At 37.9% G+C, this 26,995-nt stretch overlaps 1 protein-coding gene across 1 annotated transcript in view; it reads right to left on the bottom strand.

Annotated features, from left to right (window-relative positions):
- LOC139949559 (E3 ubiquitin-protein ligase UBR5-like) overlaps positions 1–26,995 on the bottom strand; it is a 75,261-nt gene that overhangs the window by 14,266 nt on the left and 34,000 nt on the right. The window contains exons 23-41 of the mRNA XM_071947949.1: positions 26,202–26,371; positions 24,753–24,981; positions 20,672–21,044; positions 19,899–19,990; positions 18,391–18,537; positions 16,611–16,720; positions 14,455–14,581; positions 13,997–14,129; positions 12,956–13,113; positions 12,178–12,343; positions 11,101–11,274; positions 10,161–10,278; positions 9,545–9,703; positions 9,013–9,294; positions 8,344–8,597; positions 6,905–7,931; positions 5,545–6,289; positions 4,995–5,211; positions 97–352 (exon numbers count right to left, since the gene is read on the bottom strand). Coding sequence (XP_071804050.1) covers positions 97–352; positions 4,995–5,211; positions 5,545–6,289; positions 6,905–7,931; positions 8,344–8,597; positions 9,013–9,294; positions 9,545–9,703; positions 10,161–10,278; positions 11,101–11,274; positions 12,178–12,343; positions 12,956–13,113; positions 13,997–14,129; positions 14,455–14,581; positions 16,611–16,720; positions 18,391–18,537; positions 19,899–19,990; positions 20,672–21,044; positions 24,753–24,981; positions 26,202–26,371 — 4,937 coding nt within the window. The remainder of the gene's footprint in view (positions 1–96; positions 353–4,994; positions 5,212–5,544; positions 6,290–6,904; positions 7,932–8,343; positions 8,598–9,012; positions 9,295–9,544; positions 9,704–10,160; positions 10,279–11,100; positions 11,275–12,177; positions 12,344–12,955; positions 13,114–13,996; positions 14,130–14,454; positions 14,582–16,610; positions 16,721–18,390; positions 18,538–19,898; positions 19,991–20,671; positions 21,045–24,752; positions 24,982–26,201; positions 26,372–26,995) is intronic.

The raw sequence follows: 26,995 nt of genomic DNA, 5'->3' as shown, positions 1-26,995 counted from the left end.
AGGCCTTGTTGGGCTTAAACCACTAGTTGAAAACCTTTTCACCACGCATTGATTCCCTTTATTTTAATAAAAGTTAAACGTTTTTTAGGTACTCACTGTACTGTGGTCCTTTATAACTTCCTTGAGAATCATCTAGACTAGGTAGCTTCTCTCCTGACATAAAAGCCTCAGCAATAGCTGTGTAGAAGCTTCTAGCTACACCACTACCTTCACCAGGTTCATCCTTAAAGGTCACCTTAACACGCTGGACAGCCATTGGGGGCCCAGTAGTAGCGCTACTACGACGGTTATAGAAGGAATTCAGTTGACGTACAGTCTGCTGGATCAGTAGCTCTCGTTTGCGTTCCACTTGCTATAAATCAGAGAGTCAATTAATGACAATGAAAAACACTGATACTAAGCAACATGCAAGGACAAAGGAAGAAAAGTAGACTGATTTAAACATTATGGAAATGGTAAAGAACTGCAATGATGAAAACCAAAGTTGGAAATTACACTAAATTTAAGTAGACGAGAAATAGATCTTTATATGTGATGACAGAACCAAAAGTGTTATTCTTATTCAAAGTTGTATAAAGAAGTAGTTAATTTGACAAGAACATTTCCATCTCGAAAAACTTTCAGAATTCTAGTTTAGTACAGTTGACTCCCGTTATTATGAGCTCGCATGTTACGAGGTTCCGGTTGATACGAGGTTTTTTGCCGGTCCCGAACGGCCCCATGCGTGCTTCAATGCATTAAAATACTGATTATCAGGCACGGTAGTAGCGAGAACACGGTTATAACGAGGTAATTTAGGAGACCCATTACCAGCAAAACATTGTTTAAAACCCTTCTATAACAAGAACAGTTCAAAAACCAACAAAGGAAATACCTGTACAGCTGGTAGAGTTGATATTTGTGGCTTTTAAGACATACAATAGAGGTGTTAAATGGACGCTACCGCTAGCAACACTAATCCGAAATCGAGATTCACAAGTCAGCAAGCAAGGTTGTTAATTCCAAACTCCGGACAATGGTGGGATTAGGAGGTTTGCATGGTTCAAACATTGGAGAAATCTTACGAAAAGATACTGATCCACTGAGTTTATAAGCGCATTATAAATTTTCAGAAGAAAAAAAACACCCGCAACTTACAAGCAAAACTAGTTGCGTGATCAATATTATTGAATGCAAAAGCAAGATTTTACCTGGTATCCCACATTGGCAATGAACCATCTAACATGACACAGGTGTTTACCAATGAAAATCAAGATTCTATTTTTTGTTGCTGCGACGAGTGTATTGCACATGCACACACATGCACAGAACAGCACGATCTTCCCTGGTATCTCGCGTTAGCAATGAACCTTCTATTATTACACTAGTGGTTACCAATGAAAATCCAGCTTTTATTTTATTGACTGAAAATTTTCACAGCGTGTGCAATAGACTGTGCAAGTCTCGCGCAGATTTGAACTTCCGGGACCATTGTGGTCCCAACCTTATGGAGTTTTACGTTGGGGGGATTTTGTTTCGTCCATTACTTTAGTTTAATATAGTTTATAACCATAAAAATGACATATGTTGTTAAAAATATAATACTAATTAACAACATATGTAAAAGTAAAAATAAAGTCAACATAATAACGAAGAAAAACCGATATTTAAACTTGACCTCAGGTCAGGTTATTTGTAAAAAATTAAGAATTGTGCCCATCTCCGATCACGAAACTTACGCAGACGCTTGTTTTGGTTGCGCGGGGTTGAAAGCCTTTTCATTGGTCGCGTAGGCGTCGGCTTCCTCTTTAAAATGCGTCACGCGTTTATCTTACGCCCTTGCGACCATCGTGCGTTCGCGTATAAACCAGCTTTCCATAGTTTCACATTTGGGCGTAGATTTACAAAAGGGGTTTCAAAACATTTAAGATCAAGTAAACATCCTTGTCCCAGAGTTTTACTTTTGTCTATACATAGACTTTAACGATAATTGTGTATTTGTTTATAAAGCTAAAACTAATTTAAACAAGCTCTATTTTGGTATTTTTGTTGTTCAGATTCGGCATTAAGAAAAAAAATTAAGCGAAGATTTGATTCATAAAAAAATTAAGTTATTCAGTTGTCGTGTTTTCTCGCTCCGGCACGCGCGAGACTTGCACAGTCTATATGCATTGCAGCAGTAAGATTTTCCCTGGTATCTCGCAGCAGCAATGAACCATCCAGCATTAAACAGGTGGTTACCAATGAAAACCAAGACTCTATTTATTGCATTGGCAATAAACTGCCGGCGACCAAAGTTTTGCAAGAGAAACTTCCCAAAACGTGAACGCAAGTTAAAATCTTAACTTTTTTTTCAATCTTGTAAAATGTAAATTGATTTTAAAATTGAATTTAAAACTAAACCAACTTAGTTAAAACAGTTTTATAATCCCCGCGTTGTGCTTGTTTGTGCAGTACATCGCACATACTACTCTATGCACACAGTTGTATAGTCAATTGCAGCTCTGCCATGCATCTCAGCCATTCCATTGTGACTCGCGTGACAATCTCACTGGTTTTTCAACTTTTGAAAGATCTATACTCCAAAATATAAAACATGGCTCTCATGTAACTCAATTTATATAAACTTAGTAAAGAGCCCTATAATAAAAAATAAAAAACGAACACAAATTGTGTAGGTATCATGTTTTTATAGGTGTTCCAAAAATGTGACTCGCGTGACTGCCAAAAAATGAAAGGTGTTGCATCCCTGTATGCCGTTGCCCATTCGTGAGAACTCAGAGAAACTTTTTAGTCCCGGATCACTTTTTTTTTAAGTACAAGAGAAGCACTATACTTTACAATTAAAAGTACAAAATAAAAAGTTTTTAAAAAATTGAAAATTTGTTAAATGCAATGTGACTCGCGTGACAGAAGTTTGTGACTCGCGTGACAAGTGAGAAAATATACAATAGCTAAACAGGATACTGCATAACAAGAACAATTTATTTCATTCAGAACACTTAGAACTTGAAATTGAATCTTTTCGTCAAAGGAAGAAACACCTGAAGCAACATTTAAAGGAAAATTAAGAATCTGAAGAGGCTTTGACTTAAACATGGTAATGTTGGGACGGTTCTGAAAAGAATTGGTGGTTCAACAACACTGTCTGGTCGAAACGTAGAGTTGTGAAACCACCAGTTCTTTTCAGAACCACTCAAACTCATAGAGAGAACCCTTACTAGTAATTATTATATTGTTTTTGTGATTGGGGGAAGGACTTTTTTCTCACTACGCTTGGCAGAGTAGGTTGATAAGAAACAACCAATTTTGGTGTCAAGTTCTAATGGCATTAGACTGTGTTAGGCTGAGTACATGTACATCTGTTAAGTAATTTCTTTATTGATGCCCCCCTCCAAATCTAACTTAAGAATACTGTCTTAAAATACCCAGTTTCATCAAATATTTTTGTTCGTTCTTGTTTTAAGTTTATCATTCCTTGTATTAATTAAATTATGCAGATGTGAATACATTGTACAGTGCAGTATGCAGTGTACACATGGTACATGTAGTTCAACATGATCTGCTGACAGTGTGCCAAGTCATAATTGTACACTGTAATAATTCCTTTTTCTAACATAAATTTATAAATTCAGGGGCATAGTAGTATGTTCCAGTGGGCTGGGGTGCTTTTTTAACATTCCATGTAGACATCATCCCCAGAATACTTTGGTAGCTTTTGCCAACCATGTGCATTAAGTGCATTTGCCGTGACTCGCGTGACAAACTCGAGGGTGGTTTTTTTTAAAAGTAGAATGCCTAGGTAAAAAAAAACTAATAAATTCTTGAAAGACCCTTTGAAAAGACCACTATTATGAGAGAGAAGAAAAAAAATGTTGAGGGTCTATAACAGAAAAAATACTATAATCATTTTTTTTGTGACTCGCGTGACAGTAAAACGAGGGTAAAAATTAACTACCATTTTTCAAAAGTCAATAGTTCAAAAAGGTATATTTAATTTTGGCTGTCCTTACTAATGACTCTTTGTTGTTTATACATAATGATTAAATCTGAACACCTATTGTTTCATGATTTTTTTTTCAAAACCTGAATTTCAAGGATTTTTCAGACTTCAGTGTACACTTTTTACCCTTTACTCCCAAGGCTGTCACAAAAACAATAAAGAATATTTTTATAAAGTCTTTTTAGAAATAGAAGCACTAGGTGTTCTTGTTTCAAAATAAATGTAAAAACTTCACTGATAACCATTTTAATTTTTTTACTATGAAGCGCAAATACCATGGAATGGCTGATCTGTGTACACACGTGCGGCCATTATGTCATGTATATGCAAGTACCTAGTTGTGTGCATGCACAATGATGACGTATGTATCTATATTTAGAATGCTGCATTTAAGACGAGATTCGGATAATAGAAGGAAAATGGGCCAGTCCGGCGGACCTCGGTATAACGGGAGTCGACTGTAAATATTTAGATGGAATTCTTACTGTGCTTTACCTGAACCAGTGTATGAGAAACATCAAAGGACATTCTAATTGCTGAACAAACTGAAACACTATTTCTTTTGTCAATGAAGCTACTATTTTGCATGCATTATCAATACATAAAGTGCATACTCTTTTATAAATTGTAAGATGCCAACTCCTAGGATGTAGTAGCCTGGGATTTTGTCTTTGAGAGGGCAAGGCCTTTTTTATTTTGCAAAGGGCAGATCTATTGGAAAACCTAAAGGTCTAAAAGGAAGGGGCACCAAGGCCAAGACCATGGGCAATAGAGGCTTTGACCTCTGTGGCCTCTGCATAATTCCACGCTTGATGTAGAACTATAATATTTCCATCTAACATGTTGTTTTATACCTACTATGTATAGACTACATAACTAGGTACTAGTTACTAGGTACATACCTCTAAAGATAGATCTCCATTTCTGTATGTAGAGACTACATAACTAGGTACATACCTCTAAAGATAGATCTCCATTTCTGTATGTAGAGACTACATAACTAGGTACATACCTCTAAAGATAGATCTCCATTTCTGTTATTACGAAGCTTCTCCATTTCTCTGCGGAATCTTAACTCCTTAACTTCAAACGGACGAAGCTCTCCTAAGACAGATCCAGGTTCTGCTCCAACATCCTCCAAGAAGACACGACCAAAGAGCTCCAAACATAATCTCCATCTCCCCAGGAGATTATCTGCTGATCCCAAGGGATTTAGAACACTCTTCAGTCTGACAAGAGAAAAGGAAACACAGCAAATGTAAACACCAAGCAGAAGGACATTTCCAAGTTTGGTTTTAGTTAAAGAGTTGATTGACTGATAGATAAAAAAAATATAACAGTTCATTCTAAAAGCTCATCATATAGTTTTCAGATAGTTTCCTCAACTTCATTTCAGAGGGAAATATTTCACAGAAAAAAATGATTCTAAACTTTCAGACTAAAATCAAACAATATTTGTTATCCTAAGCAATCCTGTATAAAAGGTTTAAGCGAATTTTGTACACGTATAATGACAATCTTAACTGATTCTGAACATTTCATTGAAGGCAAAAGATACATACCGATCTACTGGTCTAGTTGAGCCAGCTGACAGTAATCCTCCTAGATCTACAGGAGCAGACGTACTACTTCCTGGATCCATTGCTAATCCTCTAGAATCCACTTCATTACCGCTCTCTTTAGATTTAGCTCTAGATGATAGATCATCAGCACCAGCTCTCCCAGATGGACTAAGGGTAGACATAGCCCTTCCAGATGGACTAAGAGTAGACATAGGTGTGGCTTGAGAAGGTGGGATTAAACTGAGTTGAGGATTAGAAGCATCTAGTCCTTCCTCAATCTGTGGTGGTTGAGTGGTAGTAGTAGATTCTGATCCTATATCAGCATTCATGGACGCTCTACTTGGACCAGGTAAATCTTCCCCTAATCTAACACCATGGCTAAGATCATCATAGGGCGGTGGACGTTGTGCCATTCCTGTTGTACGAATGACAGATACTTCTTGTGGTGAGATTGTTGCTATGGCATTTAACAGTTCTCTGTTGTCTGCAGCTGGAGTATTAGGTTCATCCAATACATCACTTAGCGTTGAATACTGAGTGTTTTGGAATGATCCAGCTCTAATCACACCACGACTAACATCACTTTCATTCCTTGACTCTAGGGAAGATGCTCCGGTAGATTCAAGTAACCCTCGACTTGAAGAACTAGGATCAGAAGATGTTCCTTGGGATGAGAGTGTCTGATCAGTAGATAACCCTTGGCTTTGATTCATTAAAACGGTGGATAAACTTGCAAGACTGGCACCTGAAATATCACAATATCATTGTATGTAAATTGGAAATTATAATCAAGTTGTTGAATACCATACCATGTACAGCATCATTAATTATTTTTTGGTTATGCCATGCATGATACTTAACTCCTTCATCTATCAAAGAAAGATACAAAATTATCAAGAAAGCTAGCAATATGGAAGGCTACCTGTTTCCTACATGGGACTGAATTTATCTGTAAAGCCCAGTTCGTACTTCCTGCATTTGCTAAACAAAAGTTGACGTCACAAATTCGCATCGAATAATGCATATCAGTTGAGATGTTTTCAACTGCTGCGAACATATGCCGCGAGAACAGCTATGGGTTGTCCAAATTCATATCTCATTCGCATGAAGTTTGAACCAGGCGTATGTCTATGATTCTGATACTATTGTTAAATGAGAAAATAGAATTAGCTGGTGCAAACTGCTTACCAACCAAAAGGACTTATCAGATATATGCCAAAAATAGTTGATGTTCTGACCCTAGCAGAGTTTTTCTTGATGACAAAAAAACAAAAAAAACAAAAACACCCTGTTAAGGGCAAAACATCAGGCCATTAACTTTTTTTTTTGCACAATTAACAAACATCAACAACCTATTTACCTGAAGGATCACTAGAGCTTTCTGTCCTTGACCCTGAAGCATCTTCCATTGTAACATCAGACATACGTTGAGGTTCTCCAGCTACTAATGTATCACCATGACCTCCAGAATGAATCCCATCTTCTTCGACCTCTTCAGTGTCATCTAAATCTGCACTGACCTGAGGGTTACGTTGGGATACACTCATCCTAGTTGGAATGACTTCTAGATACTGACGCTCAACAGTCACTGAAGCATTATGAGATGTTATAGTTGGTGTGTCAGAGGAACCTGGTACCACCTGATGAGGAACTCCAAACAGCTGCTCTCTTGTAGCATCTGGTTGTAGAAGCTGAGGTCTATCAGCAAGAGGTAAGGCTTCAGAAAGAGGGGTACTAAAAGGATCAGGAGGCTGACATCCAAGAAAGGTTGTAGAATCAGATCGTACAAAGAAAGGATGACGTTGTCCAGACGTAGAACCAGTCACACTACCATCTTCATCAACACTCTCTGTATCTAGAACTACACTAGCATCAGTAACATCTTCATCAGCAGCTTCTTCAATCTCATATTCTTGAGAAACAAGATTCCATGCTGAACGTTGGATACGATCAGGATCAGCTGATGCACCATCCTGTTCAGCACAACGCATGTAATAAATCATAGCATCTAGAACATAAGCAACATGCTTTAATGCTGAGATGTCTAATACTGGTAGCCAACTTGCATGCTCTCCATTATGAGACCTCATTAATGATAGGGTATAGTTGAGGAAATCCATCATGGCTGAATGTTCTTCATTATTGCCAGTATGAGCAGCACTACGACGATTCTCTAGACTTCTCTGGAATGACAACTCTTCTCTAGTTGCTGCTTCACGTGCCGCACCTCTTAAGCTACGCATGTATTGTGCATGGTTAGGATGAGTTGGATGCCCAGGATCAGTAGATGAAGTAAGTGCTTTACCATAACGTAGTTGAGCTTCAGTGCTGTTCATTATACACACTAACCAATCCCATGTTGGCTTCAGACTAATCTCCATTATCATCTACAATCACAACAAATAAAAACACAAATCTCAACATTAACGTTTTATGTACAAAGTCAAACTCATTTGAAAGAGAATAGGCCTACTTCATCAAGATGAAACATGAGTTAATGACTAGAGTATGATTTGAGGCATGGGTAAAACCACCACCACAAACAATATGAACACATTGTCTGTAATGGGGGAATTACAGCAACAATCAAAACTAAAATTGATATGGAATGACTCAACTACACTTTGACCAATCAAGAAACAGAAGGCTAAGGGCATACTGACTTTGTAATGCAACAATTTGTAAATAAAAATAACAGATTTATACACCATCATTACTAAGTAGGGGAAATAACAACAAATGGTTTAAAGGAATTTGAAGGATCTGTATTTATAAGAATGAATATAAGATTGTATTTACATGTAGGTCATTAGCTTCATCAGGAGTGACTTCTACAGATTCTCGTAAACTGTCTGGTCCATGGTAAGGGAACAGCATTGTTAATAACTCAGTAATCTGACGTACAACAATCCCATAGGCACGAGCTAAACGGCTGGCTGTAGTAGAAGGTGCTGATTCACTACTAGTGCTTGTATTATTACTATTTGCTAATGCAGTAGCAGCACTAATTGCCATACGGCGCTGGTTGGATGCATCAATGTAGATCAATCCACCTGTAGAAACACATGACAAATACAGATTTAACATGCCATACCAATTAATGCCCAATTGGAAACTCAAGTCCAATTGCAGATTCTGGTCCCATGGGAACTCTTGTTTGTTTTGAATATCAATTTAATGGTTAACCCCAGACCAAATACAGATTCCTATTCAATGGCGAATATCAATCCAGCTGCTAATTCCAGCCCAATTGCAAATTGCCATCCAACTGTTAACTCCAGTCCAATTGTCAACTGGCTGAAACCTGTCCAATTGTGGATAGTCCATGTGTATAACATGTATAATAGCCAATTACTATTTCATGCTAACCTAACAATAATATTGTAAGGCACTTTGAATGGCCTACTTGACTTTAAAAGGTGCCTCGACTAAATACACATTATTATTGACTGCATTTTGAAGACTTACGTGTATTAGAAGTAGTTGCTGGTGTTGTAGTAGACGTTTCATTACTCCTAGCAGCTTGATGACGGAATGCCCATTGCATAGGATGTTGAGGCTGACTAGTACGAGCACCACCTTGACGACTAGTCCCTGGACGATCTAAATTATCATTACCAAAGGATTGATCATCCATCTCTTCATCTTCTTCAATCTCATTCTCACTATCTTCATCTTCTTCTCCTTCAGCATCATCAAGATTAGATGAAGATTCATCTTCAGAATAGAAGACAGCCACAGATCCTCCTCCTTCAACATAAAGAAAAGACATAAAAACACAACAGGATTAATACCATTTTACTTCCATGCAGTAATTAATTTAACTCATTGGAACAAATTTAACCACTCTCCTTCAAACAGATGATGGGACTGATCTCACAAAGAGCTAAGATCTTAACCACAAATCAATCTTAATTGCTAAGCAAAGTTTAATGACACAACTGCTAAGATAAATATTGATAACTGGTCTTATGATGAATCAATGGAGCGAAGATCCTACCTGCATCAGAACCTGCAGTAGCAGCAGTGACTGCGCTACGTCTACCACTAGTCACATCTTGATCCTGACTAGCATTATCTCCGTCTTGGTTACTATGGTTACTATCACTATCACTGTCACTTTCTGCTAGAAGATCCAGATCCATGTCACTCTCATTTCCTAAATGTTGAAAATATACCATCAATATTATTTTTATTATTAATATTTTTCACTCGACCTCAACAAAACAAGGGAAAAATACAATACAAAGAAGAACTATCACACCGAAACAGAAACAACAAAGCAAACATAATTGTATTAACACAGGCCCGCCCTAAAACAGACAAAACAGCAAAATACCAAAACTTTGATGACACAAGGGCAGCTAGAATAATATAAAATGAGTTTAAGAGTGGAGCAAGCAAGTACAAGAATTAAATCTGGGAAGGACACAAGAAAGAAAAATACCATGAACAAAAGGTCAAAACAATACTATGTGGGTTAGGGACAACAGAAGTAAATAAAATCACTGTTGCTCAGAGGCATGTTGTCTCAGACATAGTAAACAGGAAAACTGCAAAAGAAAATGGCAGGCCTTGGAACACATTTCTTAATGATTACAGAATGTATATCTTACCATCATCTTCATTCTGATCATCTCGTTGTTCTCCATCAGGATGACCGTCTCCATCCGTTGGGTCTCGATGTCGGGGGTCACGAGGGACATCTATGACCTCACCTTCCACAGGGTCAACCTTTCAAATACAGTCAACAAATATATCATGTTATAAAGTAGACCAAGAGCAGACATCAAAACAACGAGGACAAATTGATTTAAAGACTGCAGGAAAACTAAAACCTAATCATTGAATTTAAATGTTTGTAACAAACTAAATTTAAAAAGATAAGAATAATAAATTATTAATAAAGTGCCCTACGAGGAACACAGTGCTGATCAAGGCATTAAGGAACACAGTGCTGATCAAGGCATTAAGGAACACAGTGCTGATCAAGGCATTACGGAACACAGTGCTGATCAAGGCATTACGGAACACAGTGCTGATCAAGGCATTAAGGAACACAGTGCTGATCAAGGCATTAAGGAACACAGCGCTGATCAAGGCATTAAGAAACACAGTGCTGATCAAGGCATTACGGAACACAGTGCTGATCAAGGCATTAAAGAACACAGTGCTGATCAAGGCATTAAGGAACACAGTGCTGATCAAGGCATTAAAGAACACAGTGCTGATCAAGGCATTAAGGAACACAGTGCTGATCAAGGCATTAAAGAACACAGTGCTGATCAAGGCATTAAGGAACACAGTGCTGATCAAGGCATTAAGGAACACAGTGCTGATCAAGGCATTAAAGAACACAGTGCTGATCAAGGCATTAAGGAACACAGTGCTGATCAAGGCATTAAGGAACACAGTGCTAATCAAGGCATTATATAATAATCAAGAATCTCAATTTATAAAACAATATTATCAAAACAATTCAAATTAAAATATGAATTAGTCAAACAGGTGTTTTTAGATGCATCAGAATGTGTTGAATGTATTAGACTAACTGACCTCCATATCATCTCCACCAATATCAGGTTCTTCTTCATCATCACCAAGACGACTCGTTACTGATCGATGACGATGGAGACTACCCATAGATCTGGATCCCATATTACTCACTGACTCGGATCGGAAACTACTCTGACGAGGTAATGGCTCAGAGAAAAATAACTCTTCACTTCCCTGTCAAAATACAAGTTAAGACAAATCACAAACATTGCTTGACATAGTTCTTACAGAGATGTTTCTTGAGAAATGAAGCATATTACACATAAGATCATTCACAGTTGTTAAGAACATTCAATAAATAGTTCAATGGCTTTACAGTATAAAATCCATTCAGATACATTTGTTGTTTAACCATTTAACACTAGGGGTCTTTACTTATACATCAATAATCAACAATGGATAGCAACTCAAGCTCAAACTTATCATCTCTTTAACACATCCAAAGTTAAATACAGAGTTTGTTTCAGTCACTATTCTTCAAGACAAACACAAAGTTAATTGCAAAGTTTGTTTCAGTCACTAGCCTAGAAGACAAACACAAAGTTAATTGCAAAGTTTGTTTCAGTCACTAGTCTTCAAGACAAACACAAAGTTAATTGCAAAGTTTGTTTCAGTCACTATTCTTCAAGACAAACACAAAGTTAATTGCAAAGTTTGTTTCAGTCACTAGTCTTGAGGACTCAACAGAGCCCAGGGCTTGACAAAGTAACATTTTAGAATCAGCCTGGGTGAAACTGCATATATTCTTAGATCAATATCGTACACAAATCACAAAGCTAAGTGAAATTTATATAAATAGTAAACTTGCGGGTACAACCATGTATTAAATCTGTTTGTTGGAGTAATGGCTCTGAAAAGAGCTGGTTCGGTCTCGACGCTTCAAACAGTATACTCTGCTCGTCTTCAGGAGAATGGACTCATGGACATTAGTTTAATGTAAAGCTGGCAAGCCCAAGAGGCTAATCCAAGAAATCCTGGTTAGGGTTAGGGTCAGGGTTAGGGTCAGAGTTCGGGTCAGGGTTGGGTTTGTTGTATAAAGACCTATGTTCTAGTAAAGTTGTCTACTTTCTTGTTTACCTGAACAGCATCAGTATGACTACTGAAGAGCGGGAAGGGAGCTGTTGGTCTCGTTATACCCATTCTGACTGGAGCAATAAGTGACTCAGCAACTTCACAAAGCTCTCCAACCGATTGATGAATCAAGGCTTGGAATACACGCTTACAACGTAACACAGCTTCACAGCTAATAAAGGTAAATGAAGTCATTTTATATAATGAATACATGCTTACAACGCAAATGAAGTCGTTTTATATCATGAATACATGCTTACAACATAACACAGCTTAAAAGTGTGATATTTGGTCAAGTAAAAATGTTATAAAAGTGAGAATTTAGCAACACAAAGAAAGACTTGATGATGAACTTGGTGAACATGATTGCAAGACGGCTACAAGAAATAAGCAAAAAATTGCCCCAAGTTAACAACCTTCTTTGCACTTGTAACTAATGAAAAAGTCGTACATTTTGAAGTAACAAATGCTTACCATTTTTTTTTTTTTCCACGGAGGAATTTTTTATTCACACTTAAGACCACTCCTCATATTACAGATACGCTGAAAATACGTAATATTAACAGCAAAGAAATAAACAAATTACAAAGTTAACCTTGAACCAATAGTTTGAAAGAGTCCCATTTTTTTTGAAAATTAACAGTGGAATCGTTGGTGATGGAGATGTATTTATCCAAAGTATAATAAAGCTTTAAATCCAGTTTTAATAGTGCAAGGGAGGATCTGTTCTCACTCATTTTCATTTTATAGATATGGAAACGACACAAAAGAAGGATCAGCTTACCATTTCTTTCCAGGAGACATTTCAATTGTCAAAACAACAAAGACCCTCGCCACTGAGCGAACAAAACGGCGAACAACATCAGTTACATCTGTCTTCTGAGACGGGACTGTTGTTGACATCAGCTTCTTAATCAACGTTGTCAACAAAGTGTCCAAGTCCTGAAGGAATTTTAAAAAGGCAATTTAAAAAACTACATGAATTAATGGGGAAAAAATGACAAACTTGGGGTCTTTCTCCGAAGAAAAAAGTATTAGTCATACTGATCTGTTAAGACAATGTAAAACTTGGTTTGCACTGTACTTCTATGGGTTACAGCTTACCGCAACGGTACACTTAACAATGAGTGTATGAGTGAACCAATCAAGTCGCATAGTCTCTGATTGACTATTCAGGTTTAGAGTTTGGTTTAGGGTTACTGCTTACCACACTGGTACACTTGACAATGAGTGTATGAGTGAACCAATCAAGTCGCATAGATTCTGATTGACTATTCAGGTTGAGAGTTTGGTTTAGGGTTACTGCTTACCACACTGGTACACTTGACAATGAGTGTATGAGTGAACCAATCAAGTCGCATAGTCTCTGATTGACTATTCAGGTTGAGAGTTTGGTTTAGGGTTACTGCTTACCACACTGGTACACTTGACAATGAGTGTATGAGTGAACCAATCAAGTCGCATAGTCTCTGATTGACTATTCAGATTGAAAGTTTGGTTTAGGGTTACAGCTTACCGCACTGGTACACTTGACAATGAGTATATGAGTGAACCAATCAAGTCGCATAGTCTCTGATTGACTATTCAGGTTTAGAGTTTGGTTTAGGGTTACAGCTTACTGCACTGGTACACTTGACAATGAGTGTATGAGTGAACCAATCAAGTCGCATAGTCTCTGATTGACTATTCAGGTTTAGAGTTTGGTTTAGGGTTACAGCTTACCGCACTGGTACACTTAACAATGAGTGTATGAGTGAACCAATCAAGTCGCATAGTCTCTGATTGACTATTCAGGTTGAGAGTTTGGTTTAGGGTTACAGCTTACCGCACTGGTACACTTGACAATGAGTGTATGAGTGAACCAATCAAGTCGCATAGTCTCTGATTGACTATTCATATATACTTCTTCTTCTGCTACAGGGGTGTGGGGCTGATTAGCACAACCAGGGGCACAACTCCTGCAAAACAAATACAAACAAATGTTAAATAAAATAACAAGCAGTCAAGACTAACTGGTTTGCTCTGAAGATAACTACCAGGTTGTCAAGTCTCATATAAGTCCTTGATGTAGAAAAGGATGTCTTAAACCACTAATGACTCGCAAACTTAAACAGGCTTCTGCCAATTGTTGAGGTCAGTTTGTGAAAAGCGATACTGGTTTATTTTACACTTAGCTCAACAGTCAGCAGTGATTAGAAACATGTATCATAAACACAGCATGGACCAAAGTATCACATCACAGTGAGTGAAGATTGTAGAGAGCATATTATAGTTGTAACTTACGTGCTAAGATCACTTGCACAGCCACTTCTAATCATGGCCCTAATTGCCTGCCAATTCTGCAGAGTAGTCTCTAGTGCCTGCCGACAAAAACGTGGTGGCTCCAAGTTGTGGTCTGGCATTTCAGCATCTGAGGAAACAGAAACACGATTCAAGTTGACCAAGTCATAATTGATTTCTATAAACAATCTGACACAGGACTTGAATTACTAACATGACCCCACACTAAAGCCTGTTTCATACTTCCCGCAAATACAAAGTGATTTTTTACCTCTTCTTTATTTTAGCAGCGAATAATACACAGAATTTGAGCTGTGGGTAAATGTTGCAAATTATTTGTTGTAAACTTGTAAAGTCAAAATTCATATTGCTTTTGGATTGGCAGAAACTAAGAGTGAGGCTTAGCATCTAGTAATTTGCATTGGTAGGAACCAAGAGTGAGGCTTAGCAACTAATAATTTGCATTGGCAGGAAGTAAGAGTGAGGCTAAGTATCTAGTAATTTGCATTGGCAGGAACTAAGAGTGAGGCTTAGTATCTAGTAATTTGCATTGGCAGGAACTAAGAGTGAGGCTTAGCATCTAGTAATTTGCATTGGCAGGAAGTAAGAGTGAGGCTTAGTATCTAGTAATTTGCATTAGCAGGAACTAAGAGTGAGGCTTAGCATCTAGTAATTTGCATTGGCAGAAACTAAGAGTGAGGCTTAGCATCTAGTAATTTGCATTGGCAGGAAGTAAGAGTGAGGCTTAGTATCTAGTAATTTGCATTGGCAGGAACTAAGAGTGAGGCTTAGCATCTAGTAATTTGCATTGGCAGGAAGTAAGAGTGAGGCTTAGTATCTAGTAATTTGCATTAGCAGGAACTAAGAGTGAGGCTTAGCATCTAGTAATTTGCATTGGCAGAAACTAAGAGTGAGGCTTAGCATCTAGTAATTTGCATTGGCAGAAACTAAGAGTGAGGCTTAGTATCTAGTAATTTGCATTGGCAGGAAGTAAGAGTGAGGCTTAGCATCTAGTAATTTGCATTGGCAGGAACTAAGAGTGAGGCTTAGCATCTAGTAATTTGCATTGGTAGGAACCAAGAGTGAGGCTTAGTATCTAGTAATTTGCATTGGCAGGAAGTAAGAGTGAGGCTTAGTATCTAGTAATTTGCATTGGCAGGAACTAAGAGTGAGGCTTAGCATCTAGTAATTTGCATTGGCAGGAAGTAAGAGTGAGGCTTAGCATCTAGTAATTTGCATTAGCAGGAAGTAAGAGTGAGGCTTAGCATCTAGTAATTTGCATTGGCAGAAACTAAGAGTGAGGCTTAGCATCTAGTAATTTGCATTGGCAGAAACTAAGAGTGAGGCTTAGTATCTAGTAATTTGCATTGGCAGGAAGTAAGAGTGAGGCTTAGCATCTAGTAATTTGCATTGGCAGGAACTAAGAGTGAGGCTTAGCATCTAGTAATTTGAATTGGTAGGAACCAAGAGTGAGGCTTAGTATCTAGTAATTTGCATTGGCAGGAAGTAAGAGTGAGGCTTAGTATCTAGTAATTTGCATTGGCAGGAACTAAGAGTGAGGCTTAGCATCTAGTAATTGGCATTGGCAGGAAGTAAGAGTGAGGCTTAGCATCTAGTTATTGGCATTGGCAGGAACTAAGAGTGAGGCTTAGCGTCTAGTAATTTGCATTGGCAGGAAGTAAGAGTGAGGCTTAGCATCTAGTAATTGGCATTGGCAGGAACTAAGAGTGAGGCTTAGCATCTAGTAATTTGCATTGGCAGGAACTAAGAGTGAGGCTTAGTATCTAGTAATTGGCATTGGCAGGAAGTAAGAGTGAGGCTTAGCATCTAGTAATTTGCATTGGTAGGAACCAAGAGTGAGGCTTAGTATCTAGTAATTTGCATTGGCAGGAAGTAAGAGTGAGGCTTAGAATCTAGTAATTTGCATTGGCAGGAACTAAGAGTGAGGCTTAGCGTCTAGTAATTTGCATTGGCAGGAAGTAAGAGTGAAGCTTAGCATCTAGTAATTGGCATTGGCAGGAACTAAGAGTGAGGCTTAGCATCTAGTAATTTGCATTGGCAGGAACTAAGAGTGAGGCTTAGTATCTAGTAATTGGCATTGGCAGGAACTAAGAGTGAGGCTTAGCGTCTAGTAATTTGGATATGAAAGCAAAGCCTACCTGAATCATTGTTCTTTCTAGAGAGTCTGCTCCTAGACTGTCCATACTGTCTCTGCTCAGAAGTCTGACGGGCAACAGACTGAACTAAGAACAACAAGATGTTCTCTCTCCTACAAGATTATTAAACAAAAGAGAGAAAGAGAAAATTAGAGTGTTTTGATCATGTAAGTTGGTTCTCTTCTACATGTTTGACAAGATGCATTGATAAAACAAAAAGAAAACATACTAGTGTTTTGATTATGTTGGTTTACAGATTAGAAAGTCATAACAGTAACGTGTATCATATAATGTTGTTATACCTCGGTAACAAATTGTGTGAAGTTTGATTGGTCAAGAACCAATCACGTGCCATGCAACAAATACGCATGTACCACGGCTGCTGTCACGGCGGGTAACATGAGTGATGTTAACCAGTGTACATCAACTTGATCGTTCCCGCCGTTGGTCGATTTCCAGCGCTTAGTACGAAACGGCCGCGGATTCGAGGGAACAGTGAAGAATGGTTTCTTATTTGAACAACTGTTCGACTGCGTATTAAACTATGCATACTCCGTCGTTATAGTGTTTGAAGATGACAACATAACTCTGAGAAGAGGAATAATCATGTTACCAAGGTATAACAAAACAATTGTTGCACGCTGTAACTGGGGTCCATGGGTTTGTACACCCTCGAGGGGAAATGGCACCCGAGGCAAAACGCCATGGACCCCGTCACGCTGGCAACAATTGTATATTGTTGCTCATGGTACAACAATGGGGTACATAAACTCTATGACCTGGTCACTGGGCCATTAATTTCATTCCATCTAAGGCTCCCTAGGAGTATACAGCCTGTGCTGTCAAATAATTATAGACTAATATGTGTAAAGAGAAGCAGTTACATATAATACATGTAATAAGTGTGTAAATCTGATTGAATGAAAGCAGTTACATATAACAGGCCTGCGAGCGGGTCATAAAAAAAAAAGCGGAAAATTGTTGTCCGGATTTTGGGCCAAAATTACGAACGTAATAAAAGGCTTTAATTAAAAACTGAAGCGTAGACAACACATTCACAGAAACAGTAGGCCACAATTCTTACATGTAACAATTTTTGTAGCATTCCTTTTAGGGAATAAATCCACAAGCGTGATGAGTCCTCGTCGTCGACTGCCATATTATGCATATATTTTACTTGTCGCAAAAAAATACACACTGTACACACAACGTACGGACGTCGCATGGGGGAAAACCATGTGTGCCTAATCTTGTCTCAAGGTGTTGGCTTTTTAGTAAAACGCCCTCTGTTGGTGCAATTGAATAATGACATTGAAGTACATGTAAAATAGACATCGCGCTAAACGAAAAATTAACAACAACGGCTCCAATGAAAGACCAAGACGGAGCATTTTACTGGGTCTAGCCCCCGACTCACATGTCAAAATCAAATCGCAATTAAAATGCTTCCCGATTTCAGGTACGTGCTATTTCGGATGTAAAAAAAGAAGATAAAAACGGAACGGGAAAAAGCGGAGCTCACAAGAAAAACAAGGAACGGGAAAAAAGCAGAACCCAAGAAAAATGCGGACTGGGAAAATTAAAAAGAGCAGAAATCCACTTTAAAGCGGAGATTTCACAGGCCTGATATAAACATGACAGGTGACTTGATCAAGGACACACATTTCATAACCTGAATGTAAACCCACACCCAATAATTACATGCACATATATGTCAACACAATTTGAGATCAGTGCAAAAGCCATACTACAACACATCAATATATAATTAGATGAGACTTACTTGCTGTTTGGTAATGTGGCAAGGTGTGTGTCATTAACAAGGCGATACAATAACTCAGTCCGAGTTTGTTGAGATCCAGCAATCAATGATTTACATTCACATTTCTCCCAACAGTCACAGTATGCTGTAGGTGAAGTACGCTTCAACCTTAGTAACACAAACAACAAATTCAAAATTAAAAAGTATTTTTATCACTTGCGGGTATACGATTTGTCCTGCACGATTTTAATGGGCGTTCTGTCACTTTTGTTGTGCTGTAGTTTTAAGTTGCTTTAGAGGTGGATTATAACAGCTCCTTTAGGTCTTAATAGACTGTGCAAGTCTCGCGCGCCCCAGAGCGAGAAAACACGACAACTGAATAACTTAATTTTTTTATGAATCAAATCTTCGCTTAATTTTTTTTCTTAATGCCGAATCTGAACAACAAAAATACCAAATAGAGCTTGTTTAAATTAGTTTTAGCTTTATAAACAAATACACAATTATCGGTTAAAGTCTATGTATAGACAAAAGTAAAACTCTGGGACAAGGATGTTTGTTTGATCTTAAATGTTTTGAAACCCCTTGTGTAAATCTACGCCCAAATGTGAAACTACGGAAAGCTGGTTTATACGCGGACGCACGATGGTCGCAAGGGCGTTAGATAAACGCGTGACGCATTTTAAAGAGGAAGCCAACGCCTACGCGACCAATGAAAAGGCTTTCAACCCTGCGCAACCAAAACAAGCGTCTGCGTAAGTTTCGTGATCGGAGATGGGCACAATTCTTAATTTTTTACAAATAACCTGACCTGAGGTCAAGTTTAAATATCGGTTTTTCTTCATTATTATGTTGACTTTATTTTTACTTTTACATATGTTGTTAATTAGTATTATATTTTTAACAACATGTATGTCATTTTTATGGTTATAAACTATATTAAACTAAAGTAATGGACGAAACAAAATCCCCCCAACGTAAAACTCCATAAGGTTGGGACCACAATGGGCCCGGAAGTTCAAATCTGCGCGAGACTTGCACAGTCTATGCCGTGATGGGTATGATGTTTGTGGTGGTAATGTGTTTCAGTCTTTAAAAACTGTTTAGGGTATGAATGAATAGACCCCCGGAGGTGTTTAGGGTGATACAAATATGTTTGAGAGCGCCCTCACAAAGTCAAAAATATGGCGCATTGATTTGATATGAATTTAATATAAATAGACCTTTCTTTTGCAACGTCACAGCCCGAGTTTTTGCCAACCCAGATTGGAAAACTATGGAAAGCCGTAAGTGCAAATTAAGAAAAGATCGCTATTTTTTGTAACAATGTAACCAAATTTGTTGATTTTGTTAAAAACAAAACAAATAATTATGAGAGGTATCTTATTTAATTGAAAGTTTGCAGAAAATGCTGAGTTTTGTTAAAACATCTGTTTTTAAGATTTAGTGTTTTACTAACATTCGGCCGACCATGCCAACCAAGGCGGTTTGTTTATCAACAAAAGAAAGGTCTATAATGATTGACTTACTTGCAGTCATGTCCCTTATGACAAACTCTAGCACATTCAGTACAACAACACAGGGTACCAGTCAGACCACAAGTACGGCATTCAAAAATGTCCTGAAATTCAAATGATCAAAAATAACTCCTAAGCTCTACAACCACAATTGCAGAAAATATAACAAACATAAAATTCAATACATCTAAACTTTTGGGATAATCAATCTCTCTTGAGTAGTGTTGGTTCTGAAAAGAACCGTCGGTTGACAACTCAATGTTGCGATCAGTATATCTCTTATCATTTCAGGAGAATCAGGCGATAAGAGCGTACTGATTTAAATTCCTGAAGAGGACGTTGAGTTGTGAACCATCCTTTCTTTTCAGAACCAACACCACTCAGAAGATATTTATTCATGGTGCTACCCACACACTTCACCTGATTATACTCCCACCATGCAGTTCCACTTTCTACTTTTGGGATAGATAATTTACAGAGATTTTATCACAACTATCCAAGGGTCCACATATATTCTTGATAGATAACCACAAATCAGTTTCTATAATTACTGAATAAATAGATTAGATTAGATACAACTTCATTAAATCCAAAGCTCAAAATTACATGACGTCATTTCTCAATAAGTATAAAAAATATAAAAAATACACAAAAAAACAGAGAAAATTCCTAAACATTACAACTGCACACAATGTAAAGAAAAACCAAAACAAAAAAAAGACACAATTCGTTGTCCAGCAATATCAAAAATGTACATGAGATCTTTATAAAATGAATGAGCCTACCTGGTTGATATGTTCGGTTCCAGTCCAAGTGAAGCTACATGTATCATTACAACATAATACATACAGAGGTGATGAATCAGGATCACTACCAGGGGGATAAAACATCCGATTAAATACCTCCTGACTAAACTCTTCAGTAGCACCACTCTGTGTATTGCTTGATGTAGTTCCCTTAGTCTTAGAAGCATGGGGTCGAGGTTGTGACTGTGCTGGGGTTGCTGCTGCTGCTGCTGTTGCTGCTGCTGCTGCTGGGGTAGGCTTAGCACATTTAGGTTTATGAGAGATTTCTTCTATTGCATCTAAGATAGAGAGAGCTGCTGAGTAAGCCTGGCAGGCAACGGCAGCCATGAAGGGGGTATCTCCACGAGCATCCCTGATGGAATACAAATCAACACTCATGTCATTGTAATAAAGGCAGGATATCTGGTTTAATAGATGTTAAATTTGCATTAAGGATAAAGAATATTCATTTTGGTTTTACCCATGTGCACCGATGTGTGTTAGCATTGTATACTACATGTACTAAGTACTTTCCTAATAGAAAACGTGGGGAACTTTTCTTTGAATACAAGGACTACAGAATTGTACAGGTTTTCAGAATAACAGTTGATATAATTTGTTTAAAGGCAAAACCAATAGTATTAAGCTTGCAGGTGGCACAAAATGTAAGACCACATAAATGTCTAACAACAAAGACAAATTTAGTCATGTCACTCTCACATTGACTAACATACAGTACCAAGTGAAGAATTGTTAACAATATTATGTAGAATAGACACTTAAATACAAGAAAGTTAATGTATTGGAAGAGGGGCAACAAATGGGAGTGTCTTCTTGAAGCCAATGCTTTTAGATGAAATGACTGACAGACAGATGGACAAACACTGGACAAGAACAAGATTGCCTTGTATTCGCTGCCAACATTTGCATCATGCATTCAGGGAGATTTTGTCCAATAATCAAAACATGGACAGGGGAGATTGGTAGATTTTTAGGGAACTTTCTGCAAAATCAGGGAGAGTTTGCAGCTCTATTGTATCTTACAATCATAACTTACTCTGCTGATAGGAAGTCAACAATACAAGTGACTAAAGCCGGCGTACTACAAAGTAACCCGAGAATACTATGAATGATGGCCAGACAGACAAACACTAGACAAGAACCTTCTACAATCATAACTTACTCTGCTGATAGGAAGTCAATAATACAAGTGACTAAAGCCGGCGTACTACAAAGTAACCTGAGAATACTATGAATGATGGCCAGACAGACAAACACTAGACAAGAACCTTCTATAATCATAACTTACTCTGCTGATAGGAAGTCAATAATACAAGTGACTAAAGCCGGCATACTACAAAGTAACCTGAGAATACTATGAATGATGGCCAGACAGACAAACACTAGACAAGAACCTTCTATAATCATAACTTACTCTGCTGATAGGAAGTCAATAATACAAGTGACTAAAGCCGGCGTACTACAAAGTAACCTCAGAATACTATGAATGATGGCCAGACAGACAAACACTAGACAAGAACCTTCTATAATCATAACTTACTCTGCTGATAGGAAGTCAATAATACAAGTGACTAAAGCCGGCACACTACAAAGTAACCTGAGAATACTATGAATGATGGCCAGACAGACAAACACTAGACAAGAACCTTCTATAATCATAACTTACTCTGCTGATAGGAAGTCAATAATACAAGTGACTAAAGCCGGCGTACTACAAAGTAACCTCAGAATACTATGAATGATGGCCAGACAGACAAACACTAGACAAGAACCTTCTATAATCATAACTTACTCTGCTGATAGGAAGTCAATAATACAAGTGACTAAAGCCGGCGTACTACAAAGTAACCTCAGAATACTATGAATGATGGCCAGACAGACAAACACTAGACAAGAACCTTCTATAATCATAACTTACTCTGCTGATAGGAAGTCAATAATACAAGTGACTAAAGCCGGCGTACTACAAAGTAACCTCAGAATACTATGAATGATGGCCAGACAGACAAACACTAGACAAGAACCTTCTATAATCATAACTTACTCTGCTGATAGGAAGTCAATAATACAAGTGACTAAAGCCGGCATACTACAAAGTAACCTGAGAATACTATGAATGATGGCCAGACAGACAAACACTAGACAAGAACCTTCTATAATCATAACTTACTCTGCTGATAGGAAGTCAACAATACAAGTGACTAAAGCCGGCGTACTACAAAGTAACCCGAGAATACTATGAATGATGGCCAGACAGACAAACACTAGACAAGAACCTTCTACAATCATAACTTACTCTGCTGATAGGAAGTCAATAATACAAGTGACTAAAGCCGGCGTACTACAAAGTAACCTGAGAATACTATGAATGATGGCCAGACAGACAAACACTAGACAAGAACCTTCTATAATCATAACTTACTCTGCTGATAGGAAGTCAATAATACAAGTGACTAAAGCCGGCATACTACAAAGTAACCTGAGAATACTATGAATGATGGCCAGACAGACAAACACTAGACAAGAACCTTCTATAATCATAACTTACTCTGCTGATAGGAAGTCAATAATACAAGTGACTAAAGCCGGCGTACTACAAAGTAACCTGAGAATACTATGAATGATGGCCAGACAGACAAACACTAGACAAGAACCTTCTATAATCATAACTTACTCTGCTGATAGGAAGTCAATAATACAAGTGACTAAAGCCGGCACACTACAAAGTAACCTGAGAATACTATGAATGATGGCCAGACAGACAAACACTAGACAAGAACCTTCTATAATCATAACTTACTCTGCTGATAGGAAGTCAATAATACAAGTGACTAAAGCCGGCGTACTACAAAGTAACCTCAGAATACTATGAATGATGGCCAGACAGACAAACACTAGACAAGAACCTTCTATAATCATAACTTACTCTGCTGATAGGAAGTCAATAATACAAGTGACTAAAGCCGGCGTACTACAAAGTAACCTCAGAATACTATGAATGATGGCCAGACAGACAAACACTAGACAAGAACCTTCTATAATCATAACTTACTCTGCTGATAGGAAGTCAATAATACAAGTGACTAAAGCCGGCATACTACAAAGTAACCTGAGAATACTATGAATGATGGCCAGACAGACAAACACTAGACAAGAACCTTCTATAATCATAACTTACTCTGCTGATAGGAAGTCAATAATACAAGTGACTAAAGCCGGCGTACTACAAAGTAACCTGAGAATACTATGAATGATGGCCAGACAGACAAACACTAGACAAGAACCTTCTATAATCATAACTTACTCTGCTGATAGGAAGTCAATAATACAAGTGACTAAAGCCGGCACACTACAAAGTAACCTGAGAATACTATGAATGATGGCCAGACAGACAAACACTAGACAAGAACCTTCTATAATCATAACTTACTCTGCTGATAGGAAGTCAATAATACAAGTGACTAAAGCCGGCGTACTACAAAGTAACCTCAGAATACTATGAATGATGGCCAGACAGACAAACACTAGACAAGAACCTTCTATAATCATAACTTACTCTGCTGATAGGAAGTCAATAATACAAGTGACTAAAGCCGGCGTACTACAAAGTAACCTCAGAATACTATGAATGATGGCCAGACAGACAAACACTAGACAAGAACCTTCTATAATCATAACTTACTCTGCTGATAGGAAGTCAATAATACAAGTGACTAAAGCCGGCATACTACAAAGTAACCTAAGAATACTATGAATGATGGCCAGACAGACAAACACTGGACAAGAACCTTCTACAAACATAACTTACTCTGCTGATAGGAAGTCAATAATACAAGTGACTAAAGCCGGCATACTACAAAGTAACCTGAGAATACTATGAATGATGGCCAGACAGACAAACACTAGACAAGAACCTTCTATAATCATAACTTACTCTGCTGATAGGAAGTCAATAATACAAGTGACTAAAGCCGGCATACTACAAAGTAACCTAAGAATACTATGAATGATGGCCAGACAGACAAACACTGGACAAGAACCTTCTACAAACATAACTTACTCTGCTGATAGGAAGTCAATAATACAAGTGACTAAAGCCGGCGTACTACAAAGTAACCTGAGAATACTATGAGCATTTCTCTTTCTCTCCTCTGGTGTAAGACGGACGGCTGAGTAAGCTGTAGGGATGGTCATTGATGCAAGGGATGAAGCATTACTTGCTAGTGAGCTAGTTGAACCAGCAGTAGCTGCAGCACTTGTACCTAGGCTTAGATTATCCTCCTCTTGATCTGGGTAACAAGTTAATCATCAAATTAATTATCAATAAATAATCAGTAGGATTTAAAACTTTGCAAGGTGTGAGTGTTATTAGGTGAGGCTTGCAGTCGCACCATGTGTAAATCTCTTTTGAGTAGAGTGTTGGTTTTGAAAAGGCACTGCTCACAGGAGATTTACTCAGTGTGCCACCACAAAGCTAACCTACTACATACATATCCATCCTAAAGTTGAATTGAGTATCAACACTACAAAATGAGCAAAAGCTAGTATTCATGTTTACACATGTTGAGTAAACTACAAAAAAAAAAAATAGTAGGCATGGCATATGATCATTGAGAACAAACAGGAACATGTTATTGAGTAATATTATTTAGAGAGTAAAATTGCTACATATTGCAAACACAATTGTGTCCCAAATGGGGTGTCGTGGCTGAGCGGATAAGAGCACCGAATTCAAGCTCTGGTGATTCTGTTCAGCAGAGTGGGGGTTTGAATCCCGGTCGTGACACTTGTGTCCCTGAGCAAGACACTTCACTATAATTGCTTCTCTCCACCCAGGGGTAAATGGGTACCTGTGAGGGCAGAGTTGATTCTTGTGATTGATTAGCCTTGATTGCGCTACATATTTGGCGGAACAGGCTGTATGCTCCCCAGGGAGCTGAGATGGTTTAAGGAATTATTTAAGGCCCAGTGACCAGGGTTAATAATGTTGAAGCGCCATGATCGTCAATGCGTGACGGACCTGAGCCCTATATAAGAAGCCACTATTATTATTATTATTATTATTATTAAATATTTGGTGTACAAGGGAGGAATGCAGATGTAAACAAGCAGTAATTCATGTTGAACACCAGATAAAGCCTGAAAACCTCAGGCAAACCCCGAGACTAACCTCAAATTACTGCCCTTTAAATTCTACAGTCCTCCCTTAAGGTAGCTCCAGATTTATATCTAAAATGATACTACAATCAATACAAGCAGGACAGAGTCTTTTTGTATGTCTTGAAGATGAAGGTTGAGCCTAGATAACCACAGAAAACATCAAAAACATCTCAAGGCTATTCTCATGTTACTGCCAGAGTCATTTTGCATTTCATTGATATTTAAAAATCAAGAAAATGAAATTCAAGTTCAAATGAAACTATGACCAATACAAGGAGCATGAAGACAGTGTCTTTCTTGCATGTCTTGAAGATGCATGTTCAAGTTATATTAAAGAATGTCATCTTACTTCCGTACAACCCAGACGGTTCAGGTGGCCAGCTGAGTGTTGGAATAGCGTTTCCTGCAATAGGTGGTGGTGAAGAATCTCTTAAATCTTCTGCTGATAAACTGCTACTAGCGACCCTAGCAGTCCTTGCTGCACTAGCTGCACGTCCCATCATCTCTCTTAGATTCATACTGTACAACAAAGAATGATCAAATGTTAATTTATCTTTATTTTATGCACATCCCATCATCTCCCTGAGATTCATACTGTACAACAAAGAATGATCAAATGTTAATTTATCTTTATTTTATGCACGTCCCTACATTTCCTTTAGATTCATACTAAAAAACAGAAAATGATCAAATGTTATTAGTTATAACTAAGGGATCAATATGTGGTGAAGAGGTTTTCAACAAGTTAATCCCAACGAGGCCTGATTCATGATAAATTTACCGAGACAAAGTCGAGGTAAGTTATCAAGAACCAGACCTCGGCCAGTTTAAACCACTAGTTGAAAACCAGTTCAAAACACTTTGATAAATACCTTTTCGGTCAAAAAACATCTACACTTATAGTCAAAACCTCACATAAATGCAAAAATTATAATTTTATATAAAGCGCATTTAACAATAACCATATCAATGGGCTTGTGCCCTGGCCAATAACATTGCTTTAATCTGTCTCAGCTGTTTGGGGAGTATTTAGCCCGAGCTGCCATGGTGCTACAAAGTTTCTTTCAATAACAATACAAACCTCTACCCTCACAGGTACCCATTTATACCCCTGGGTGAAGAGATGCAACAACATTACAAGGA

This window comes from Asterias amurensis, chromosome 17, assembly GCF_032118995.1.
Source record: "Asterias amurensis chromosome 17, ASM3211899v1".
NCBI classification, from domain to species: Eukaryota; Metazoa; Echinodermata; class Asteroidea; order Forcipulatida; family Asteriidae; genus Asterias; species Asterias amurensis.
This window is presented reverse-complemented; position numbering and strand designations above follow the sequence as displayed.